Here is a 22,420-nt window from a genome sequence, read left to right as displayed (position 1 = left end):
AGCCTATACTCAGTAGCTGGAGACAGAAAATAACTATGAGGGCACATGATCATTCCACAGCCAGTGCCAGACTGTTTTAACACAGCATATTCTGACATGCAGCTTACGTGAGTAGAACACTTTAAAATACGTTTTTTCTTTCATCATACCCCTTGACAGATTATGTCCATAATTGCTTATTCTCAAGTGTGTRTGYGTGGGGGGGTGAAGCACATYTCCCCCACTTAGTTGAGTTAGAAACCTCAATCAYCTAAGCCCTTCTCAATGATCAAAACCACGTTAGATAGCGTTCTTCTCTGAAGACTTTGTTGTTCAATGCACAAATATCAATTTGGCAAGAGTAACTAAAATTGAAGTAACAAATGAGGAGGAAATACTCATGGACAAGGTCATCAGTCATACTGACATCCCAATAACCCACTGAATACATAAAACTAACTTCTTAGTTAAATGTGGAAGTTATATGAAATACCAGCACTGAGCATAATGTATTGTAAATCAAGGAAATTAAGAAGAAATGGAGAGCAAATGTTCACGTSTTCTTTATGTCATCTGGGAATAAGCATGCACTTTATTAAATTGTCTAGCTCAAGGTAGTCAACATTTTGATTAGTGAGGAAYACTGAATAGTATTTATCAAAAACAAACTTTTAAAAAGTGAAACAGTAGAGTATGAAGGTCTCCTGTAATAACAGACTGGTTCTCTGCCTCTTCTGTTGTCATGCGACAAATGCACTTAACTCACGCATCTCTTCCCGGACCCATCTCTTGTACCACAGAAGAAATCACCATAGTCAAGAGACACCAAGCTTCTGCTAATATCCGTCAGCTTTAGCTTCCCTCTGCCAATTTCTCTTCCATGACAATGTTTATCTCAGGCTACAAGAACTGAAAATAGGAAATTGCTGATGATGTGTAATTGATGGGACATCACAAGTTGCCAAAAGCAAAGTTTATCTACCAGAAGTGTAACTTTATTCTTTCCAATTCTCTTGCCCCAGGCATAAAGTTGATCCCATCTGGCTATTTTTTTCTATTTTACCTCTCAAGGATAATTTTCAGCTTCTTAAATTCCCTAGTCTGTAGTCCTTAAAAGCTGCAAACCAAGGTTGCATCTTCAAAGCAAACCTTAAACAAAAAATTTGGGAGGCACAGAAGTTAAGTGCATCCAGATAGCTCTGTAAATCCTCTCACACTCTTACCTTGTGTAAGTAGATTTAATAAACCCCCCCTCAATCTTCAGAGTATTTTCATATTAAGTAAAAAAACATAGATAACAATTCTTCATTTTTGTGATGCTGGAAATGTGCAACAAGAGTATTACTTATTTTAGAGAAGTCAGACATGAAATTTCTTGGGTTCCAAAACTGAATGAAAATAAACAAAACAAAAACTTAAAGACACCTCCAAAGCAAGCAAAAAAAAAGTTATTCTGCTAAATCAAAATACGAGGAATAGGTGGTGGAAAGTAGAAGCATTTCAGGACAGTAAGTTTTCCTTCCAACCTCAGTTTTTCACTTTAATGACTTAAGACTGAAAACTGAAACAAAAAAAAAAAATATGAATAGAACGTTGAGGATGCCTTTCCCTAAGGGAAAAAAAAAATCAACCCTACCAAAGCATCTTTTTTCCAATTTTCATTTTGACATAAAATTGTTACCAAAAGTAGCTTTATGAAATATTTCACTATCAATGAACTTTCATTTTCTGCTATAAAGAATTAGGCTGGAAGCTTGCTAATCAACTCTAACAAGTACTTAGTTTACAACTGGTAAATACAGAACAGTGCAGTTATCAGCTTTCACACACAATAAAAATGTAGAGAGATAGCAATATTTTCTTTTTGACCTCACTTGCAGGATTTCTGCCTGTTTTTATGGCAATTTTGTATCTTCATTCTTGTAAATATGCCTTCCATTTATATAACCCATTTCCATTAGTTTAAAGAGTACATTGCACTGGGGTACAATTTTAGAAAGACAGAGGTACAGCAACAGTAGAGCTCTCCCAGGACTTTCTTCTTTTCCCACCAAATTTAAAATATAGCACATGTATCTATTCTGGGTTATACATGCCTTGAGACAAGAATTAATAATGATTTCCAGAACAGAAAATGAGAAGTTGATCTCACCCTTGAAAAGCCTGCTTTTTAAGTAGTACCCAGCACCGCATTCTCAGATCTCCCCAAGCATCTTTACCACAATGTTTCACTCTCCCACATAAAACTACTGTTGCAAAGTATCCCGAAGGTCATCAGGTTCCAGCTAATTTAATAAGTGGTAATGAAAAAGGAAGATAAGTTTTCAGAGCTGAGGGGGTCCTCCTGGAGTTTTCCGGTTTCTACCCAGATCCTTCCTGCATATTCTGTTTGTAGCTGTTTGTAGCATTAAACTTCCACTTGAGCAACCTAYTTATATTGCTGTGCAATTTCAAAATTATATAGCAACGGGCAAAGAACTACTTATGAATTCAAAGCTAAGTATAAGATTGCTGACTCAGGAGCTTCTTGAATTAAATCAGGATTTCCAGTATAATACTTTGACCACAGCATCGTTTCACTAGCAATAGCACCAGCTATAAACTATACGCATTCCCTTCTTACTGGTCCTTCCCTAGAGCAAATTGTTTCAAGTAAAGAATGATCTCGCCAGCTAAAAAAGCAGTGCTACTTAGTATGTGCATAGTGCCTTAAATCTCTGAAGGTCCAAATAAATGGCAAAAACATGAAGTACAATCTTCATTTCAGTCATGACAAAATAACGGTTCAGCAGGATTTAATGATGTGCCCAAGACAACGCAATCTGAGAGTCAGGAATGCTGCTCTGTTCTCTGTTCTGATTGAGAAGAGTCCTAGGCAAAGACGACAAACTCTCAGCATCTGTGCGAGGCCTGATCAAAAATAGAACCACCGGCGAGTTATAGGTGATAGCTGGTAGCAACCACATTCAGGATGTACTTTGATAAGAAGCAAAGTACTGAAAATCTTAACATTTTTATACAAAATAACCCACAGGCTTCACTAGCTGTGGTCATGAATTCCAAATTGAGCTTCACTATTTGTCCTTCATCTCCTTTTCCTCTTCCATCCTATGAATTGTATTCCCATCAGAGAAAATAGACCCAGAAATCTGATCTAACTTGCTCAAGATGACCCAGCCAGTATCCAAGCCCCTACAGATCAAAATACAGTTCTCAATGCAAGTCACATATTTTGGAATGAATATTCACATACCAGTTACTATTAAATTCCAAAGTATTCACATCTTGTGACAGTTGTTGCTACAGAAAGCAGGATTTTTTAAATAAAACATAATTAAACCACATAAAAATCAATGAAACACAATAATGTACACAAAGTAAAATAAATAAAGTATTAGAACTACGTTTCTAAATGTCGTTTCTTAGCATATCACAATTATCTTCTAGGCTTCACTCTTGGTGCCAATTGGATTGTATGCTTCAATAGAGTCCCGCACAGAGCTGGCTACTTTGAACTTCTGCCTTTAATTGCAATCTAAAAGTATTTAGCCTGTGACATTACTGCAAAGAGTTAATATTTCAGAAGTTGATTTCTGATGTCAACAAACCACTGTAATAGCATTATTTCCAACCTTTTAGTGCCAACGTGAACAATTTCATGCGTCTACAAAGCAAATCCCCCACAAACACAAATTAATCCAAATAATGGTGTTTTACTATTTTATTTTCCTTTTTTTTTTTTTTTTTTTGCAGTGGGACAGGGGGAAAGTGGTAAGCAGAATTTGTGCAGGCTCAGAACCGTTTCATGATTTCATATAAAAGCAAAAGCTGATTTTAAAATCTATGTGCGGCTGTCAGCAGTGTTTGACCCATGACCATGGAATCCTAAACGGTCATTTAAAAATGTAAAGTTAATTAATCAATCTGTTAGGAAAAAGCAACAGTTTACTCTCTGGATTTTGTAATGCCACTAAGGCAGGACTCTTTTTTGACAGACTAAATTAAAAAGTAAATTTTAATAAGACTTTGAATGATGGCTGTAGCTAACTWTAGGATAAAGATGCTTTTAGCATCCACATTGCCTAGATGAGCACAGATTTTTATCCTACTGGAAAGGCAGCTTTTAATCCAAGAAGATGCCTTGAAAGTAAAAAGCCAACATCTGTAATGATCCACACACGCATGAGTTCAGACTCTGTCATAATCTGCCTTGGTTACATCCGTGTTTCACAACGATGTTTAAAAGGCAAAAGCCTTAATGGACTGGAGCTTTAAAATTTCTGACTTGCCATATTGTTTTATTGTGAAATTAGTCTCAAGTTCTGTCTTCACCTGACCATCTTTGCTGTCAAGGTAACCGGCATACTCACGATCAAACAGATTCAGATACCGAAAGGGCATTTTCAGTCAGTTATTAACACTTGTGGTCAAACTGCACGTAATGCCCTCACATCTTCAAATTACTTACAGGCAAGTTTTGTTTCCAAAAGAAGGGGCATTTTGCAGCTCTGATGGCTTTAGCACGTGCTTCACACCACACCACCAACTGATACTGTGTACAGAAACCCAAATCTTCAAGAGATCAGACAGTACCAGCATGTTTACATCGCCAGTAATTTACAGCTTGATTTCCAGACCTCTGCAGTCAGTAACAGCAGACAATGAATTGTGAGCTTCCATATGATGCTCAGAATTGCTATGAATTTTTTATAGCCCATTTGTCTTTTATTTGACAATGAATTTTAGAAGTTATTTTTCATGTAGTTGTTTCTTAATGTGCAGCAGTAATTAGTTTCCTTTAAGTTGTCTAAGAGTTTTCTAACATGGTAAAAAAAGCTAGAGCCTATTATAATGCACAGGATGGGCTGTTTTACTTCCTCAAAAATCTATCACACACAGATAAAAATATTTCTCCTTTGATATTTAGAGGCCTAATGAGGACAAGATTAACATTTTTGCTCTCTCCTCCTTGTTCCAGCCAATTCTGTCAAATATTTGGAAGGATTCATGAACTTCTGAGTAGACACTATGTTTCACTTTAAAGGTACAGAGGAAGGTCTCATTACTTGCTGACATCAAGGAGGGAGCAATGTGAATGAAGAAGCAATCTTTCTGTTTTATCTCCCTCTAATTTTTGACATCCTGACAAAATAGCCCACTGGGAAGGTGACATGGGAGGAGGGACATGCCACACTTAAAAAGTCAGAATTTCACTCCTCAGAATGACCTCTATAAAATAAAATAGCAATAAGTCATTTGCCCTTCCACAGCTCTGATCTCTATGAAATGAAAGTGCCCAAGTCCTCAAATCACTTCCACACAAATAGCTGCAATGCTGGAAATATGCACGTGACAAAAAATCTGTAGCATGGGTTTAATATACGCAGCTTACTATRCATCTCCTCTCTTCCATAGCTGCATCCTCCTCCTGGTCACCAATTTCCTCAGGTGTTTGGATCATTCTGTATTTTCTCTATCCTTCTCTGTAAATACACTTTTTTATTTCTTCCCACTCACATATCCTCTCTTTTATCCCTGCACTATTTCATTCTACTCCAGCTTCTTTTCTCCTTTTCTTTGCCTCATAAATCTTAACTTCTTTAAATTTCTGCTCCTCTAAAAGTCTCTTATATTTTTCTTCCTAACCACCCCATCTTCTCCCCCAAGTAAAATCTGTCTTTTTTCCTACCTACACACAGTTAGAATTCCTCCCTCTTTTAGTGCACGTAATTCCTGACCATTGATCAGGTGAGAGGAGGGTACGGACTGCTCTCCCTTGGGAACACACAGCTTCTTGGTGCATCATGCTGTCCGCCACTGGAGGTTCTCAACGCTCTCTCTTCAGTGGGGTCACAAAGCAGGCAGAAAATAGCTCTCCCCAGCCACACGGGAAATGCTTTGATTGTAATCGACTCTCCTCCCCAGGCAGAGTATCAGAGCACAAATCAAGGCTTCGCTTAGAATTCGGATTTGGTTGCATGAACTAGAACAGTACTGGAGATGCTAGGACAGGCTTCGTAAGGGCTTCTATTTTAACTTCTGCCTTCATTTTTTTAGGGCTGCCTGTCACTTAGCATTACTACCATGCTTGCTGACCAGTGATGTGTTTGTTTTCTTGTACTCCCTGCTTTTGTGCAGCTGTATGCCTTCACGGATTCCTTTAACGTCTTCAGTGTCAGCTCTTGGGGCAGGATGATCCTTTCACTATTTGCACAGCCCAGTACAGTGGAGGCCAGTTCCTTTTAAGTGCTCTGTTAATATCCAGCATCAAAACCTCAGGTCTGGTCACAGAACGAGAAGGATCCTATTGGCAGGAAGTCAGACCTTTCCTTACCGCCTGAAGCCTGCCTAGTGCCTGGAACTGGATAGAGCAAAACAGCAAAATGGGCAGGATGTGTGCAAGGAAGGAGTTGAAACAGTGCCCAAGCGAATGGAAAGTATCCAGATGGCTGTGGTAACTCACACGATGGGAGTCAAATCAAAACAAAATGAAAACAAAACCATATGCCATGTACCCTTCGCTCTCTTGCTCTCTTTTTCTTGCTGTCTTTCTCCTGGCTCTTGCCCCGAGTCTTTCTATCAGTACGGATAATAGTACGTTTCTCAATTATATGTATGCCATGAATAACAATAACCTCTCTTTAACATTAGAGATCATGGATTACTATTATTCATGTAACAATGAATGTAACATGAACCACAAAATTATACTTCATGTAAGGGTCAAGTAAGTATAAGGCTCTACAAGGGAAGTAGTATTTCTTTATTAAATCCTTTTTTATCTGGTACACTGTATATTTAGAAAAGAGAATATTAACTTTACATGTCTATGTTGCTATATGCTATAGAAATATCTACTCACAACCTGCTTGTATCTCAGGGGGAGTATTCAAAAGCATCATGGCAGTGGCAGCATCAATGTCAGGATCTGGAAAAATCAACCAATAAATACATTATTTACAACTGGGCTAATCTTTTTGCCCCCCTTGCTAAACTATAGATTCCATCGAATCTCTGCAGTGTAGAGGCATAAAGAATCCATTATTCAGAGGGCTCTTTGATCACATTTTGGATTTTCCCACAAACTTGCACGTGATCCCAATACTACTGCTAAGTAGAGCGCACTGATGAATGTCACCAAACTGTACTTGTGTATGCATGGTACCTTCTCTGTTAGCTTCACAAATTCCCTATTTAACTTTGCTGAAGAGTATTTAAATTTCATTGCAAATGATCTGTGAAAGCAGATGCAAAATCACAATTTAGAATCGACAGACCAGGATGAGCTAATAGCAGAGTGGGCAAGCACCGAGAGCACCCAAACCTAATCGAATACAGAAGATGACACTTGGTCATTGTCCTTCATCAATAAGGATTTCAGGGATGCTTCAGAATGTGCTGGAAGCAAAACTGCTACAGTCTGGGGAAAGAAATGAAGCTTGCATTGGACTGAAGCACCAACTTGTTTGCATCCTCAGCCAGTGTCACTTTAATACAAGCAAAAATCATCAGCCGGCTGCTGTTGTTCTCAATTTGGTTTTTGGAATCCATCACGAACAGTCAGTTGACAGATGGCAAGTTACAGAGACAGAACAAAATATGATCCTTTTATAACTATATTCACTGGCTTCACACACAGCAGCAGGGCTGCTATGGAAATGGGGGTAGCTATGACAACAGTAAACAACCCAGCAATGGCCAGTGAATAAGCTGAAAAGAACATCTGCCCCGGCCAAGCCGCCCAGCTGCCCTGGGGCCCAACGCGCTCATCGTCCACAGAGGCCGGCGACAGCGAGCGCCGCCGACGCCGCGGCCAAATAAGTGAAGTGTGCAATTGAAGCAGACATAAAAACGCATGCCCTGGCTGCCTCGGCGCTGCTAAACTGAATGACTAATGACTATGGGCTTGTTGTTTTTATTTTATTTTATTTTTTCCAGCTTGTCAGTGTTTATGCTAAATTACATACCAAAAAATTCAATTTGCTGCTAATAGCTTCATGGCACTTTATTTTGGCTATTATGTAAGAAAATTATTTTGCACTGTTAAAAAAAAAAAAAAAAGGAACTTTATACTTTTAGATATTCAGATCTATTTCCAGGAGAGTAACGCGATGTGGTATGAAGTCCTACAAGTTATTAGCAATATAAACAATGTAGAGAGAAGAGGATTTTAATATCTGCTTAAGCAAAATATAAACTKATTTGACCCTTAAAGATGAGGTTTCTTTTAGTTTAAGTCTCTGCTATCTTTCTGTAAATAGCTGCAAATAAATCTGTAATGTGACGACCTTATTACTTAATTGCTGAAATAGTAGATAAAACAACAGCAGAACAGGTATAAAATTGAAGTCAGAGTAGTTATAGGAGACCACCTTAGAATAAACGTGCCCTTATATTGAAAAGCAGATGCCTGCCTGTCTCCTAGGCAGGTGAGCATTTTTTTTGGTTTTKTTGTTGTTTTTTTTTCCAGAAGTCACTAGGTAGACTTCTCAGGAAAGGGGCTTTACCAGCTTATGTTCATTCTTAGCTCTGAAGAGATATCAAAAGCAGAATCGCTGCTGAAAGCATTTATGCTGGAAGTGTCATTTCCAAACAGCTGAACTTCTGAATGCATGAATTTTGCAGGATTAGATCCAGACACCACAAAACAAACATTTCCCTTGAGTCAAACTGAAAACATGTATCTACATTGTAATGTATCTACATTAAAAAGCTAAACAAAAAACAAAGAAGTCCAAGAAAATAAAGCCAAGTCAAACCAGAATTTCCCCAGCTCCTTTGTACCATGAAATTAAAAAGATTTTTAGAAGTCAAATTCACTCTATCATAATTCATATAGCTAACTTCAGTATTTGTTTATAAGTGGTTCCTAAAATTTTATTTTTTCGTTTTATTTTAATGAAAGTCTCACCACTGGGTAACACTGTAGGATAATGTTAGTTTTGCTATTGAAAGAATAAAAAGACACAACCAGAAAATAAACACTTTCTACTAACTTTGGCTTTTGCTTGTCCAACAAACTCTGTGTTTTGGGATAATATAGGTGCAATGGATTTATCTTGAAAGGTGTATTCTTAGTCTCAGGATCACTAATGGTACAACTGCGTTTTTGTAGTGACCTCATGACACTAAGTTGAACTGTTTACAACACATGATTGCATTCACAGCAGCTATTTTCCAAAGCACAACTATGATTCAAGTACATCCACACCTGCTGTATTCTCAGGCTATGTATATATTGGTATATTCTCAAAGAAACCAGACAGTTATCCTAGGGCCTCCCCAGAGGAAAGATGGGCTGGGGACAGGCACTTGGCAGGTATAAGCAGGATACAACACCCTAGCACACTCTGGGGTTTCTGGAGAGAGAAGGAAAATGAAGGACCAGCTGAACAAGGCAAGGTCCCAGCTACGCTAGTGAATGAGCACTTGCTCAAGGAAGAAACTGCAAAAAGAGCAAAGAGCTGCGCTGGTAACATCAGAGAGAGAACTGAAAGGCAGGTTTATCCTGTTCACTCCTGCTCACTGTTTGGAGGTGTTACTTCTAGAAGGACATCAAGAAGGGCAGCCATGAGGAGTAGCACTCAAGAGGGAGGAATGAAGGGTGCCCTTTCATGGACGGGCGCTTCCTGGGCAACTGCGAATGCCCGCGTTCTCGTAGCCCTTTCCCCACAGCTGGCGTCTTTGTAAAAATCTCTTCCATGCAGATCTCTCGTTTCCAGTTGTAATGGCTGACCTCAAGCTGCAGCCTTACCAGCATGGTAGCAGGACACCGCACTACCTGCTTGTCTGCATTTGTGAAACTTGTGAACTTCATAACTGAGATCTCTATCCTACCTGAAGCATTTGCRATCTACCCAAAGGCTTCCACAGTTATTAATAGAAGGTGGTTAGACAGTGGAAAATGATGGCAAAAACATCTTTTCCTAGGAGACCAAGCTAAAAATGCCTACATTTGAAGTTTGGGGATTTACAAAATTAAATTAAATATTTAAATAAACGCATTTTGGTTTCTTTTTTGTTACCGCAAAAAAGAAAYGGGGAGATGACTGCATACAGTTTGTACTTTCATGTTTTGCTAGTAAGAAGTAGAGGAGGCCTAACTTTCCCAGTCAAAAAGAACAGTAAGGAACAAAGAAGATGAAGGGAAGTATTGCAGAAGTTGCAAGAAGAAGAAAGAGTAAGTCAAAGTCTTAAATGCGCAATGTTAGAAGATAGTTACAAAAAAGTGCCAGCAGCCACCACTCTCCTTAACAGACAATTGCTGTCTATATAGTCATTGCTTCACTCTGCAATTTGAAGGTGAAGCGCTTAGTCCTCCATCCACCAATTGCCCGTTAGGGGGTATCAACAAGGAACTGTAAGACACAAAAAGCAATAACATGAAAAAAAAAAAAAAAAAAAAAAAAAAAAAAAAAAAAAAGACATACATCCCAAAGGGCTTCAAAGTCAATGTGCAGCAGGAACACTAATACAGCTTAGTACATCTACTTGCAGTGGAAGTCTATTATTATTTTCTCTAGCACAGCATTCAAAGACAAAAGTTGCTCTGATACCAGAAAAATACCAGAAAAACTTTAAGTCACAGACCTCACGGCAACTTTGTTGTATTTTAGATACAATACTGCTGTATTTTAGATTCAGGGCCCTACTTCAGCAAGGTATTCAAAAATGAATACCAAACCTCTAAGTAGCAACTAATTCCATTTCAGAGGAATTAAGCTCAAATTTAATGCTTTTATGGAATTACGTTCTAGAGCATTTTTTGAGACACGTTTGGGGTCAAATTTCACTCTACATAGTACCTGTACAGGTTAGAATGTGTTCTGCATAGACATGTCAAGTGGTGAAGTAATATGCATGAAATATTTTGGCATGGGATTAAATACAAACATTAAGCAACACTCAGGTTAACCCTCAGGTACTGGACTGTGTATTCTAAAGTTGACAAAAAAATTAAAACCAAAGAGGGTCCCTGAGAAAGTTGGATGTGACATATCTCCATTTATGATGTTTGTCAGCTCTGATTTTAGTCATTTCATACAGAGAGGAAGTGTTTCATAATAATTAATAATAYTGGATCATTATTTTAATTCCAAATATTGATTTGATATCATTAATTGCTTCAAACCCATTTCCTAGTAACTAAAACATAAAAATAATTAAGAGTAATATAATCCCTATTTATTTTACTAGAGTGTATTATTTTTACAGTTACACTATATGGTTTTTTAAAAAAAGCAATTGAAACAGTTCAAAGCAACCACAACCTGAATTAGCAAGCACAGATGCCTAGAGAGGCTCCTAAGATGCCTGTTTAGGTACTACTAGCATGTTATTGCCAAATGCTATTTTGACGTACAAAATATAGTTAGTAAATAAACTGCACCATTTGTATACCACAATCATTGGTATGTTATCTCATCACAAATGAATCTGTAAGATTTCTTTTAATTTAAATTACTGCATCTAAAATAGAACTGTTTCGGTAAAACAAAACTCATTTTACCATTCAGTATTCTATCTTTCAACTCTGCCTATTTTTGCACCTGCATTGCCATTGCTTTTTTCAATTCAAATTCTTCTTCTCTATGTGGGATGCATAATATTTATTGCCACTGTATTCAAAACATAAGGGTCCACTTTATTCCTTTTCTATAAAATCAGTCTCTTTATTTCCTGCCTCAGTTCGTAGCATACCCCCCTCCTACCTATTTGTTGTGGTTTGACTCTTCTTTTCAATTTTTTTTTTCAATTTTCAGCAGCAGGAAAATGTTGCAAAAGCAAAACACCATCTTCCACCTTTTACCTTCAGGCTTATTAAACTCCAACAGCGCAAACAGCAGCGTGTCTCTATTTAACTTGTCTGCTAATGGATGAGCCTTTTTTCCTCCCACATCATGATGGTGAACGTTAGTATGAGTCAAGTTAGGTCAAAGACACAGAAAATAATTAATACAGTGAAGGGTTTTTATTCCTTTTTTTCCCCTATTTTTAATCTACTTTGTCTAAGAACACAGTAAGAACACATCTGGTAAAATAAAAATGGATTGAGAAAGCTAAGTAGAAAGAAATATCTGAAAAGAACTCTAAAGTCCTGTAACTCTGCAAACCTCTGTGGTATAGGATGCTACCGAGACCAGTTCAGAAACATTTAAATAAGGCTGAGCAGGGCTTACTTAAAAAAAAAAAAAAAAGGAATACTTGTGGAACTGTACTGTAGACCAAAAAGGGATTCAGAATCAGGATCTTGGAAAAGAATAAGAAATTATATTCATACCTCAACAACAATGCACGAAAGACCAACAACAAGAATTTGGAAAGCTTACTCTAGAGGCAGGAAGAAGTTATTTCACTAGTAATACAGAACTGGTCTGGCAGCCACAGTGGTTCTCCCACTCCTTTGAAAGGATCTAGTATGAGACACAGAAGAAGAAAGGTGCGGGTCTAAACGAACCATTACTTTTTTCTGGTTTTTAAGTTAATTTGCAGCACTGCCAACTAAACTACCACTCAAATTACTGTGAACAAACGGATACAGTCTAATTTCAGACAACACAGACCAGTTATAACAGAAATTGCTTTCCTGCTCCTCCCTCTTTGTTAAATTTGTATCATCATGGAACTACACATACAATTCCTGTTTTGTAACACTATCATTTTATCAGCTACAAAACCATATAAATAAACAGATAAAACAAGTATTCTTGTTCAAAATATTAACATTAGTAAAAAAAGAAGGGTAGGAGAAAGAGTTACAGAAGATCTTGCACGTGCCCAATTTTATCAAAAAGGTTCATCTATTATCTGGAAAGCTGTTTGAAAACAAAACATATCATCATAACGTCTGATCTCAGCAGTAAAGATTAACATCAGTTAACTGTTCAAAGGAGTAGCAACACTGATATATATTTTACCAGTGCAGGATAAAAATCTGTAAAGAGAGAGATGACGAGGGAGATAGGAGATTTTTGTGTACAAAAATGGCATACTGTATTATATTCTCTGCTTAAAAATGGGTGGGAGGCTTGCTTTGTTTTTTTCTTTTTTAATTTTTAAAAGAACTTTTCCTGTTGGTGTGCATTACTGTAAGCATCTTTTTCAATGCTGACGGATGTGAAAATAAAATTTACCCGTCACAAAAGCAACAGTAAAATCCTACTTGACTTCCAGCTCATGCAGCTTGTGGTACTGACCACAAAACACCAGATGGAGAAAGCACTGGCCAGCGAGCCTAGCATCGAAGAGAACAGAAACAGTTTGCTGTGCCATCATTTACTTACCTAATTCTTGATCAGGAATTTCAACTGTCTTCTTAACTGACTGCTGCAGCCCCAGCTTCTACAGTAGAATACGGGATTATGAGGCTTTAACTCTTTGCAGCTTTACACATTGCACATATACATATTTTTTTAAAAATCAAAGGATACACACAAACACAGCACTTTGTCTCCAGTTATGCAGATATGTGTTATATTACTAACTGGACATCAAGGTCATCATTGCTCAGTCCCAAGCTTTCATATTGTCCCTGTGGCTAACAACAGCTTTCTCTTCTAGCAAAGAGACAGTACGAATGGCAGCAGGAAGAACCTCTCTACAAAACTTGGGCCATTTAAGTCCACATAAACCATACCTTATCTTCCAATAAAAGTGTTCTCTGAAAGCACTCGTTTTCCCTCTCATGTATTTCAAAACACCCTCGTGTCCACCTTGAGCAGGTCACAGCCCCTGGGAACTGAGCATGCCTCCTCTCAGCCCAGCAAGCACAGGATGTGACGGGCTGAACAAGAGCCTCCACGTCCTTGAAGAGCCCCTAAGGGACCCTCAGGAAAGCCTTGCAGTCCCACCTGCTCAACAACCAGCTCAACAGGCGAAGGCAGCTTTGGGGGATGCTCTTCAGGAGCCCAAACATCCCCACTGGTGGAACGGCAACGGCACAGCTAACAACACTAACACAGCAGGAGATGGTTGGGAGAGGCTGACATAAATTCCACACTGGCTTCAGGATCCAGAAAGCAAAGGGAAAAGTGTCAGAGAAACACAAAAACCACCATGCGAAAAGGTATGCCAGTGATTTGAAAGTACTACTAATGATAAGAAAAGGTGGGGGGCAGGTGACATCATMAGGAAAAGGGCCATATATACTCTAACTAGGGAGCCAAATGCAGTCAAAAACAACAAAAAAGGTAAGCAAAAAACACAACAGCAAAAATGGCTGTGTGCTAATAAAGCAAGCAGACTGACATAATAAAAGAGGAACTCAAGGTAGTAGTGTTGTTATAGAAAAAATCAAAACCTGAGTGGAATAGCAATTACGACTGAAACAGGTGTCAAAAGGTCAGTGATTCTGAGGGAAGAGAAATACAGGTTTTATATGGTAGGATACTATCATGCGATAATGAAATGATAGACCTCTGAAATAAAGAAAAGACACCATGGAAAAATGTTTGGATTAAAATCATGCTATGGAAAGGTGGCTGAAGAAGTCTGAGAGAGCAACGCTGAATCTGCTCCTGATTTCTGGCACCAGATTTGGATGCGTTCAGAGCTTACGTCATTAAAGAAYTGGGAATTATGTCAACATGGGAGACTAACTTTACAGTGTGGATTGGAGAACAAATGCTATTAACAATGGCAAAGCCAGTTATTCCTGGACATGACAGCTGGCAAGTTTCTTAGTCCAAGTTGCTGAACCAACAGGAATAGATTCTTTTCTGCTCTTTTTCTTAAGTAATGAGGACAGACTTTGGAACAAAGTGACCACAGACTGATTCAGTTTAGATTAAGTGGGAAGCAAGTCTAATTTTGTTTAAAATCTGTGATTTCAAAAGAGCATGTTTTGATGAACAGAACGGGTCCATAGGAAACATAGGGAAACATACTGGACTGAGAAACTCTAGACCTCATTGTGGTCTGCATCTTCTTTACGCTGATGTGCAAAGAGCTCTCTCCAATTTGTATTCCAAGCAAAGGAGGAAAGATTCATTCAAAATAAACCCCAAACTAGGCAACTGGACTGACCTGGAAACCTACTATATGAGACAAACAGAAAGCATGGCTTGCTCACTTAAGCAAAACAAAAGTGGAAGAGAAGTAAGATTCCACCAACACAATGAGATGAGCAAAGGATGCAGGGGGAAGAAGCAATGGAGAACAGTTAAGTTCAAAGACATCATTAGTGAAGCAACCAYAGCTGAAGACAGACTGGTAATCAGAACATTTCTAGCCATCAGAGCAATGACATTCTGGAAAAGTCTTCTAGTGGAAGCCAGAACAAAGTAATTAGGACAAAAGGGGAAGACTGGTAAAATTGGTTGCAACCCCAACAGTTCCTGCTGTGCAAACCTGGGTTACAAGATGCGGATGCAGGCGGAACTGCTAGAATTGCCACAAGAAATGTGTTATAAAATAATAACATAAGCATGTGCAACTAGCAGGCACACACACAGGCGGGCAACACAACCTGCTTGGGCGTGCTTCCATGTACCGCAGCCATGTCAGCCAACCCGGGCTTGTCCTTCAGATCTAGATTAGGTGTTTATTCCCAGGAAGGAGAGAGGATGAATAGAGGTTAGTTTGCGCCACTTCTTCAGTGAAGTCACATCTTAGAGAACTGATCATTTTCTGTTTGTAGAGTTATGTCCAAGACAGACAGGTATATCATGTATATAAAACAAACCAACAAACCATCCAACAGCCACTTCTGTGAATGAATCAATAAACAAATTAAATTGCTAGCTTTAAAAAACTATTACTAAACACATTGGAACTCTTTCTGCCTCATGAGTCCCCTGCAAGTGCATCCCACTTGAAGACCAATAGGACTAGATACAAATTTACCCCAAAAATCTGAAGCAGCTGAAAGCCCATGTTTCCTCCCAGGATACTTGACGATCCGCATTTCACACTTCGGCAAGCCAGCCCCAGCCTGCACACACAGAAGCTGAAGACTGGCCCAGGTCTTTGGATGATGGCTGAGCAATCTCCRCAGGGAGTGATGTTCAACACGGCTCCAGCAAGCTGCTTCCCTACCTCTCTGAGGCCAATCAATGGAGAAGGGAGGTCAGTCCAGCAACCGTCACGCAACAAAATTGTTTTCACTCTTCCTGCAATGACCCTTTTAATGAAATTCTTTAATATTGAAATTATATATATATAGAACAGTGCTTAGTGGCTTTTGACTTTTTTTGGCTGGACAGCTGTCTACCAGGGGTGAAGGGAGAAATGCAGGCCAATGGTAAGACAATGCCAGAAGTAACTTAATTTTTGAAGAGTTATGATAATGAAAAAGCCCCAAAATAAAAAAAAAAACAAGGTAGCCTTTAAAGACCTTTAAATTCCCACTATAGACTGAGACCATATTAGCCCTTTTTTCCTTTTCTTTTTTTCTTTTCTTCTTCTTCTTCTTCTTTTTTTTTCACCGAAAGCAACATGCTGAACATAAGCTGGCTGAACACTGAACAGACCTTAGTGAGTGAAATTAGTCAGCCTTAGGTTAGGGCTTTAGTTTATCTTAAATACTGTACATAATAATAGGATTTCTTTACAACTGAAACACAGTTTAGACTATTTAAACATTATAGCTCAGTTATTAATTATTTTGGCTTCTTAATCCAATACTCAGAAGAAGGAGATTTTGTAGAAGATAGGTTGCAAATCTGAAAGAACTATAAAACACGCTTTCACTTACATTTTTCTTGAATTCAGCTGCATATACAACTTAAGATCTTCCAGTAAACACGTTGCTAATGCAAAGATTTAGTACTGTCTGTGCTGTATCCTAGCAAGCATGTATGTTAAATACTGGCTTCCCTGGAATTTTTTACCTAAACATTTCAAAAATAGAGGAAATCTGAAATGCTGTTAACCAAAATGTGACAACAGAATAATTCACCTGCGTCACTAGACAGAACCAAAGGCAAAATCTTACAGCTAAGCAGCATTTACAAGTCCCCAGGATGTTTCTAATACACTAAACTGCCATTAAGCAGATCCTTTTATCCAAAAGGTCTGGAACAGCCTTTCTCATATTTACCTGTTACCTTTTAAATATTCTTTAAATGTTCTTTTAAATGAAGAACAAATAAGGGGAGACACAGGCTCCCACTTCTGCCGCCCACCTGACTTGCTACGAAATGACCCTGCTCAAAAAGTCYTTGGACTTTTCTGAATTGCAGTTAGTGATGGGAGTGGTTATCGGATGATAACGAAAGGGCAGAACACAAGACAAACTCCTTCGAAAACCTCTTTCGGATCCTGCCTTGAAAGGTATCAAGCGTATTTACTTCACAAAAGAGAGTGGGCAAACTAATAAGCTCTCATCCCTTTTCTCTTTACTTGGTGAAGAGAGAACCAAAGCGACCACACATGCAGGCTCTGCTTGTAAGAAGTTGCTGGATATTTAAAACACCTGAAATGAAGCTTTATGCAGAGAGTGCCGAGAGCTGTGGCTGTAATCCAAGAAAGCACTTACGCGAGTACACAGGTCGGAGAATGAGCAGTCCCCATGGAAGAGATTCAGAGCACCAGCATCCTGCAGGACTGAAGCCTAGATTGGAGTAGCTCAGGACAGTTTTGTAAAATATTAGTGCTTTCATTAACAAGAACCACAAGTATGTTCTGTGACATTTGCATGAGAACACTGCAAGGCTGGAGAGGAAACTACCCTTTAAATTGTACTAGGCCTTGTTTCCTCCATTTGCAGTTCTACAGTGTAGCTCAACTTGCAAAGGCAGACTTAGACATATCCCTGCGTTTAACTGTGCTGGGGAGGAAAACCAACCGCTCCAGCAAAGAGAACTGGGGGCAGTGGAAGCTGCTATGAATAAAGGATTATTAAGTCATCTTTTCAATATGATTTTTACTACCAAATAGAAAAATGCCTCACGTTTCCTTTTGCACTTGGAAATTCCAACAACCTCTAGTGAGGCCTAGTTTATCAGGCTGAACTCCAAATTTCTGTAATTCTTGTCAGTTACAGCACATACAAATATCTGTTCAGCCTTTTGAAGAGTTGCACTTTATGTATATGCAGGTAAACAGTTCATATTATTCCTGCCAGTACAAATTTAATTTACTACTATGATCTCTGCGTCAGATCTGTGTGTTCATGACAGCAAAGCTGTAATCGTCTGAGGAAAGAGAGCTTGATAATGCTGGCTAATAATATTGATTAAAATAAAATAAAATGAAGAGAACACATTAACCTTACCCCCTCCAAGGTTTTCCCCTCCAAACGCTAATCCGTCATGATCTCTCTCAAGGGAGAATCAAATGGGCTCACTAATGACCACTGGAAATGGCCCCCTCCACTGATCTCCTGACCCTTTCATGGCTAGGAGATGAAAAGTTTCTAAGTGTCTCATAGGAGATATCCCTCCCCACTCTTAATGTTCCTGCTTCTCTTCTTTCTGTCTCTGATGGGGGTAAAAAAAAAAAAAAAAAAAAAGGTGGTGGAACTAAAAAAAAAAAAAAAAAAGAAAGAAAAAAGAAAGAAAGAAAGAAAAAGAAAATTCAAGAAGAAAAAAAAAAGCTTCTATTTACTCTCTGTTTTAATTCCATCATTTACAAACAAATATCTTTTCTGCACACATTAAGGAATAGAATAGAAAACTGTACAGGGATTCTTTCTCTCCTCTCCCCATGAACATACTTGATGCCCCAACTAAAAAACAACAGCAATAAACCCCCCTAAAGCTGGTACAATATTTCATCTGGTTTAACAAATATGCTAATGATACATTATAGTCTTTCTAGACCCCTAATTATGAAAGCCACTAATATTCTCCCATTAGTATAAGAATAATGAAAATATTTTTACTTTATCCAAAATTGGCAGTGAAATTCCAGTAAAAATTAAAGCTCTAATAGTTATTTTAATCCTTAATCTAGGAAAACAAGTATCAGATTTTACGTGAGAAACATCAACAACACAGTGATGGAAAGCCGTACAAAGCCTTAAAATGGCTGGAGATGTGTTGCATCACTGACTTTTTTCACAGGAGACCAACCAGTAATAATTATGTCAGATTAAAAACCCATGTCATTGGTCTTGATGTTGGMTGAGAAAGGCTGGGAATAAACAAACTCCCAAACTCTGAACTTTGGGAAAACACCAAACTAGATGTGCCTTGATCATGGATAGATCTAAGTAGCTACCTTCATTTTAGTTTTACAGCAAAATATCCAGAAACACATTTGAGGTTGGTTTTCAAGTCATTATTGGGTATTTTAAGCCAAGTGTGAGGATGTATTTGCAATGCTATAAATGTTTATTTATAAAGCCAGTTCTAGTACAGGACTTGCTTTTCTTGCCTTTTTTTTTTTTTTTTTTTCCCTTCTCTGATCTCAGCCAGCAACACAAAATCTGCACTGGCCCTCAATCACAGTATCATAACACAGCTTGCTTAGGCCTTTTACTATTGGGACTGCTTTGAGATTGCTGGAAAGGATGACGATTAGTGTTAACTATGATGTCTGTCATTTTATATCTTTGGGTAATCCTACTGTCCTATCATTGTAATAGTAGAGTGTCTTTCAAGAATCTAAATACAGAAATTCACCTTTATTTCCAAATCTTTAGGTTAAGTAGTTTGATTCAGAGTATGTATATCCAAGGAAAATAGAGAAAGGCACACACACACACATGTACAAGTTACAGAAGAAAGAGCACAGCAGGTAGAAGAACAGATTTTGCAGCAAAATATGTGGTAACTCTGGCTGAGGTTATACCCTAAGCAAACTCCAACTTGCATGGTCCTCAAAGTTAAGGCTACAATGGACTGTCATTACTGAAGGAGACTACAGCTTTTAAGGAGGTAAAACTGCAGCAAATCACTTGGAAAGAATATTTGAATATTTGGACAATGATGGTGGTTTCCCAGATAGGAAAACTAAACAGACAGATTCACAAGAACCTGTACACATCGTAACAGAAAAATCTCCTTACAACCAGCTGAAGGGATCTGTTGGAGCAGCAAATCCATTTTCAGATGTACGAAGAGAGTCATGTAAGTGTTTGTATCCCACTTGGACCAACAGAGAAGGTGCAAGTCTATGATTACAGACAGATGGCAGCTCGCACTTCTTGCTGGCATTGCGATGTGGACATCCAGCATCTCTGAACAGCTAGAAGGACGCCCRAGCTGCAGCAGATGTGCCAGATGGCCACAGAAAGGACAGTTTCTTGTGGCTCTTCCATCTTTTCAACCACTCTGCTTTTGTTGTCTGTTTGCAGAAATGTGGATTTGCTAAACAGACCAAAGCACGGGTCCCAAACAGTCACAGGGCTAGAGGCTTAAGTCCCACGCTGGCTGATGTCACCCTCTCCCTAAACCGAGAAGCACAAATCTCACATGGCCACAGTGCCACCAGCTGACCGAAGCTAGAAGAAACTCCTCCCTGGCCTGCAGGGACATTATTTGTTTTTCTCTAGATTTGCTTAACTACTTTTGTTCTTAACAAACCAAGCTCTACAGTGTTTTCTGAACCGACCTAGGGAAGCGCACCTGACTATGACCACCTAAGAATTTCACAAGCCAGCAAAACACCCTTCCTTTTAGATATCCTAAACGTATCAAAATCTATCATCATTAGTGACTTTCCTAGCTTTACCTTGCAGCATACAAACAAGTTTTGAGTCCAAACCTTTCATAATCCTTAATCCTCATTCCCCTCCAATTTTCCTTTCTTTACGGTTTCTGTTACCCTTTGTCCTTCCAACGTTTTTTTTCTTCTTCCATGTGGATAATTATGTGGTGCCCATTGCCATGGCACCAAAACACCTCAACGCTTGACAGATTTATCCTCCCCACACCCAGTACACAAGTCTGAACTATCGCCTACATTTCCAGAAAGGGAGGAATCAAAGGTGCAGAGCTACGAGATGCCTTTTCCCAAGATCCCAAGGAAGCCTGTGGCAGAGCTTGAATTTAGGTGGGGGCAGTAGCCAACTCCTTTTGAGCAGTGATAGCTGAACACTGAAATATAATGCTTTAATAAGTAGGTCAGCTTGTTCCTATAAAAGCAGAGGGTTTAATGCTGCCCATGCCTGCCAATGGGAGCAGGAAAAAGCAGGAGTTTTCCCTTTCCTGAGGCTCAGGCCCAGCAATGCCACAAACCTCCTCCTCCATGGGCCTTGGCAGGCGCGTGCCACCGAAAGCTCGGGCGTATTCCCCCTCTGCAGGGCCGGGTGCCAACAGGCGACACCTTGCATCGGAAAGCAAATGCCAAGAAAACAAACACCATCGCTAGGCAATCGCAATAAAGTTGGTGGCAACAAACAGTGTGCAACGAGCACCTAGGGCTCTATTTCTGCCAGAAGGCTCAACAGGCTTTTGAATATTAAGCCGCTTGGAGCTTTATTGCTGCCTGAGAGGGAAAGCTGGCAAAGACCCTGCCACCCAGGATTTTACCTCCTTCCTTGCGCACTTCTTTCATGGGGAGCTCCCTCGTCCCCATCCTCTCCGCTTTCTTTCCACTCTGCAAGGAAGTATTTTGTCTTTAAAATTAGTCAAAACAAACAATTCTCCTCTGTCCAACTCAAATATTTAAGTRTCCCAGCACCACTGCACACATCTGAAGCAGGGCTGCATACAAGCATCATCCTCCTGTTCCCCACCGGAAAGGGAGACAACAGGGGGCTGGGGAGAGGGAGGAGGCAGACAGCCCTCCTCGGCTGCCAGAGCCTCGCCTCCGGTTCCTCTTCGCACCTCCTGCAATGCCACCCCTCAGTCCCTTCTAATTCTGTTGCATGAGTTTTCAGTTAGACAGTGAAGCAGACGTTGAACAGAAAAGCAGTTTTGGGAYAGCAAACTCAAATCTCAGCAAATGGAAACAAACCTAAATCGCCCACTGTTTACGCACACCGCTAGCAATTTTGGGGAGACCCTTCCAACGGCACATGAGAACTCCAAAAAAATGTGGCAGAATCTCACCTGCTCAACTTTTAAACATTATTATGAYTGATATAGATGATCTCTTAGATGAAAGAATAATCATTTGGAAGGGACATCAACTCATTTGAATAAAGCTTCCAATCCACTCCATCGTTTTCATTAAATACTACAATAGTCAACGGTATTTACTAAATAAAGCACAGAAGAGGAGAAAATTCATTCAACCAGGTTTATTTTCATCTTGGTGAAAAAGACCACTACGATGCCTCTGTAAATGAATGCACTCGTACCAATAAGGCTCAGTGGGAGCTGGAAGACCACAACACAATGCCAAATATCATCCGGTCCTCCCAAAAGCTGGGCTGGAAAGCCATTAACCTCTGTAAATAACTGCTGGTATGTTTTATTTTCAGACACTGCACAGTGTAGCTGAACACACTCACAAGCTGACAATAATCCAAAGCTTTATAGTCTGCTAAACTTGCGTTAAATAATGTATAAATACAAAACTTAGTATTTTCTGTGAGCTCACTGAAGACATT

At 39.1% G+C, this 22,420-nt stretch overlaps 1 protein-coding gene across 6 annotated transcripts in view; it reads right to left on the bottom strand.

Annotated features, from left to right (window-relative positions):
- The window catches only part of FOXN3 (forkhead box N3), a 168,469-nt gene that overhangs the window by 16,010 nt on the left and 130,039 nt on the right, over positions 1 to 22,420 (bottom strand). For 3 of the 6 annotated variants that reach the window (XM_085317562.1, XM_085317565.1, XM_085317563.1), the window contains exon 5: positions 6,842 to 6,907. The exons of 2 other annotated variants lie outside the window; for them this stretch is intronic. In XM_085317562.1, the coding sequence (XP_085173688.1) occupies positions 6,842 to 6,907 (66 nt within the window). The remainder of the gene's footprint in view (positions 1 to 6,841; positions 6,908 to 22,420) is intronic. One more of the 6 variants, XM_085317564.1, reaches the window with a different exon arrangement.

The sequence above is a fragment of the Rhea americana genome, unplaced genomic scaffold (assembly GCF_003343005.1).
Source record: "Rhea americana isolate MKP2758 unplaced genomic scaffold, rheAme1 scaffold_5, whole genome shotgun sequence".
NCBI lineage: Eukaryota > Metazoa > Chordata > Aves > Rheiformes > Rheidae > Rhea > Rhea americana.
The sequence above is the reverse complement of the archived record's forward strand: the minus strand, read 5'-3'. Positions and strand labels throughout refer to the sequence as shown.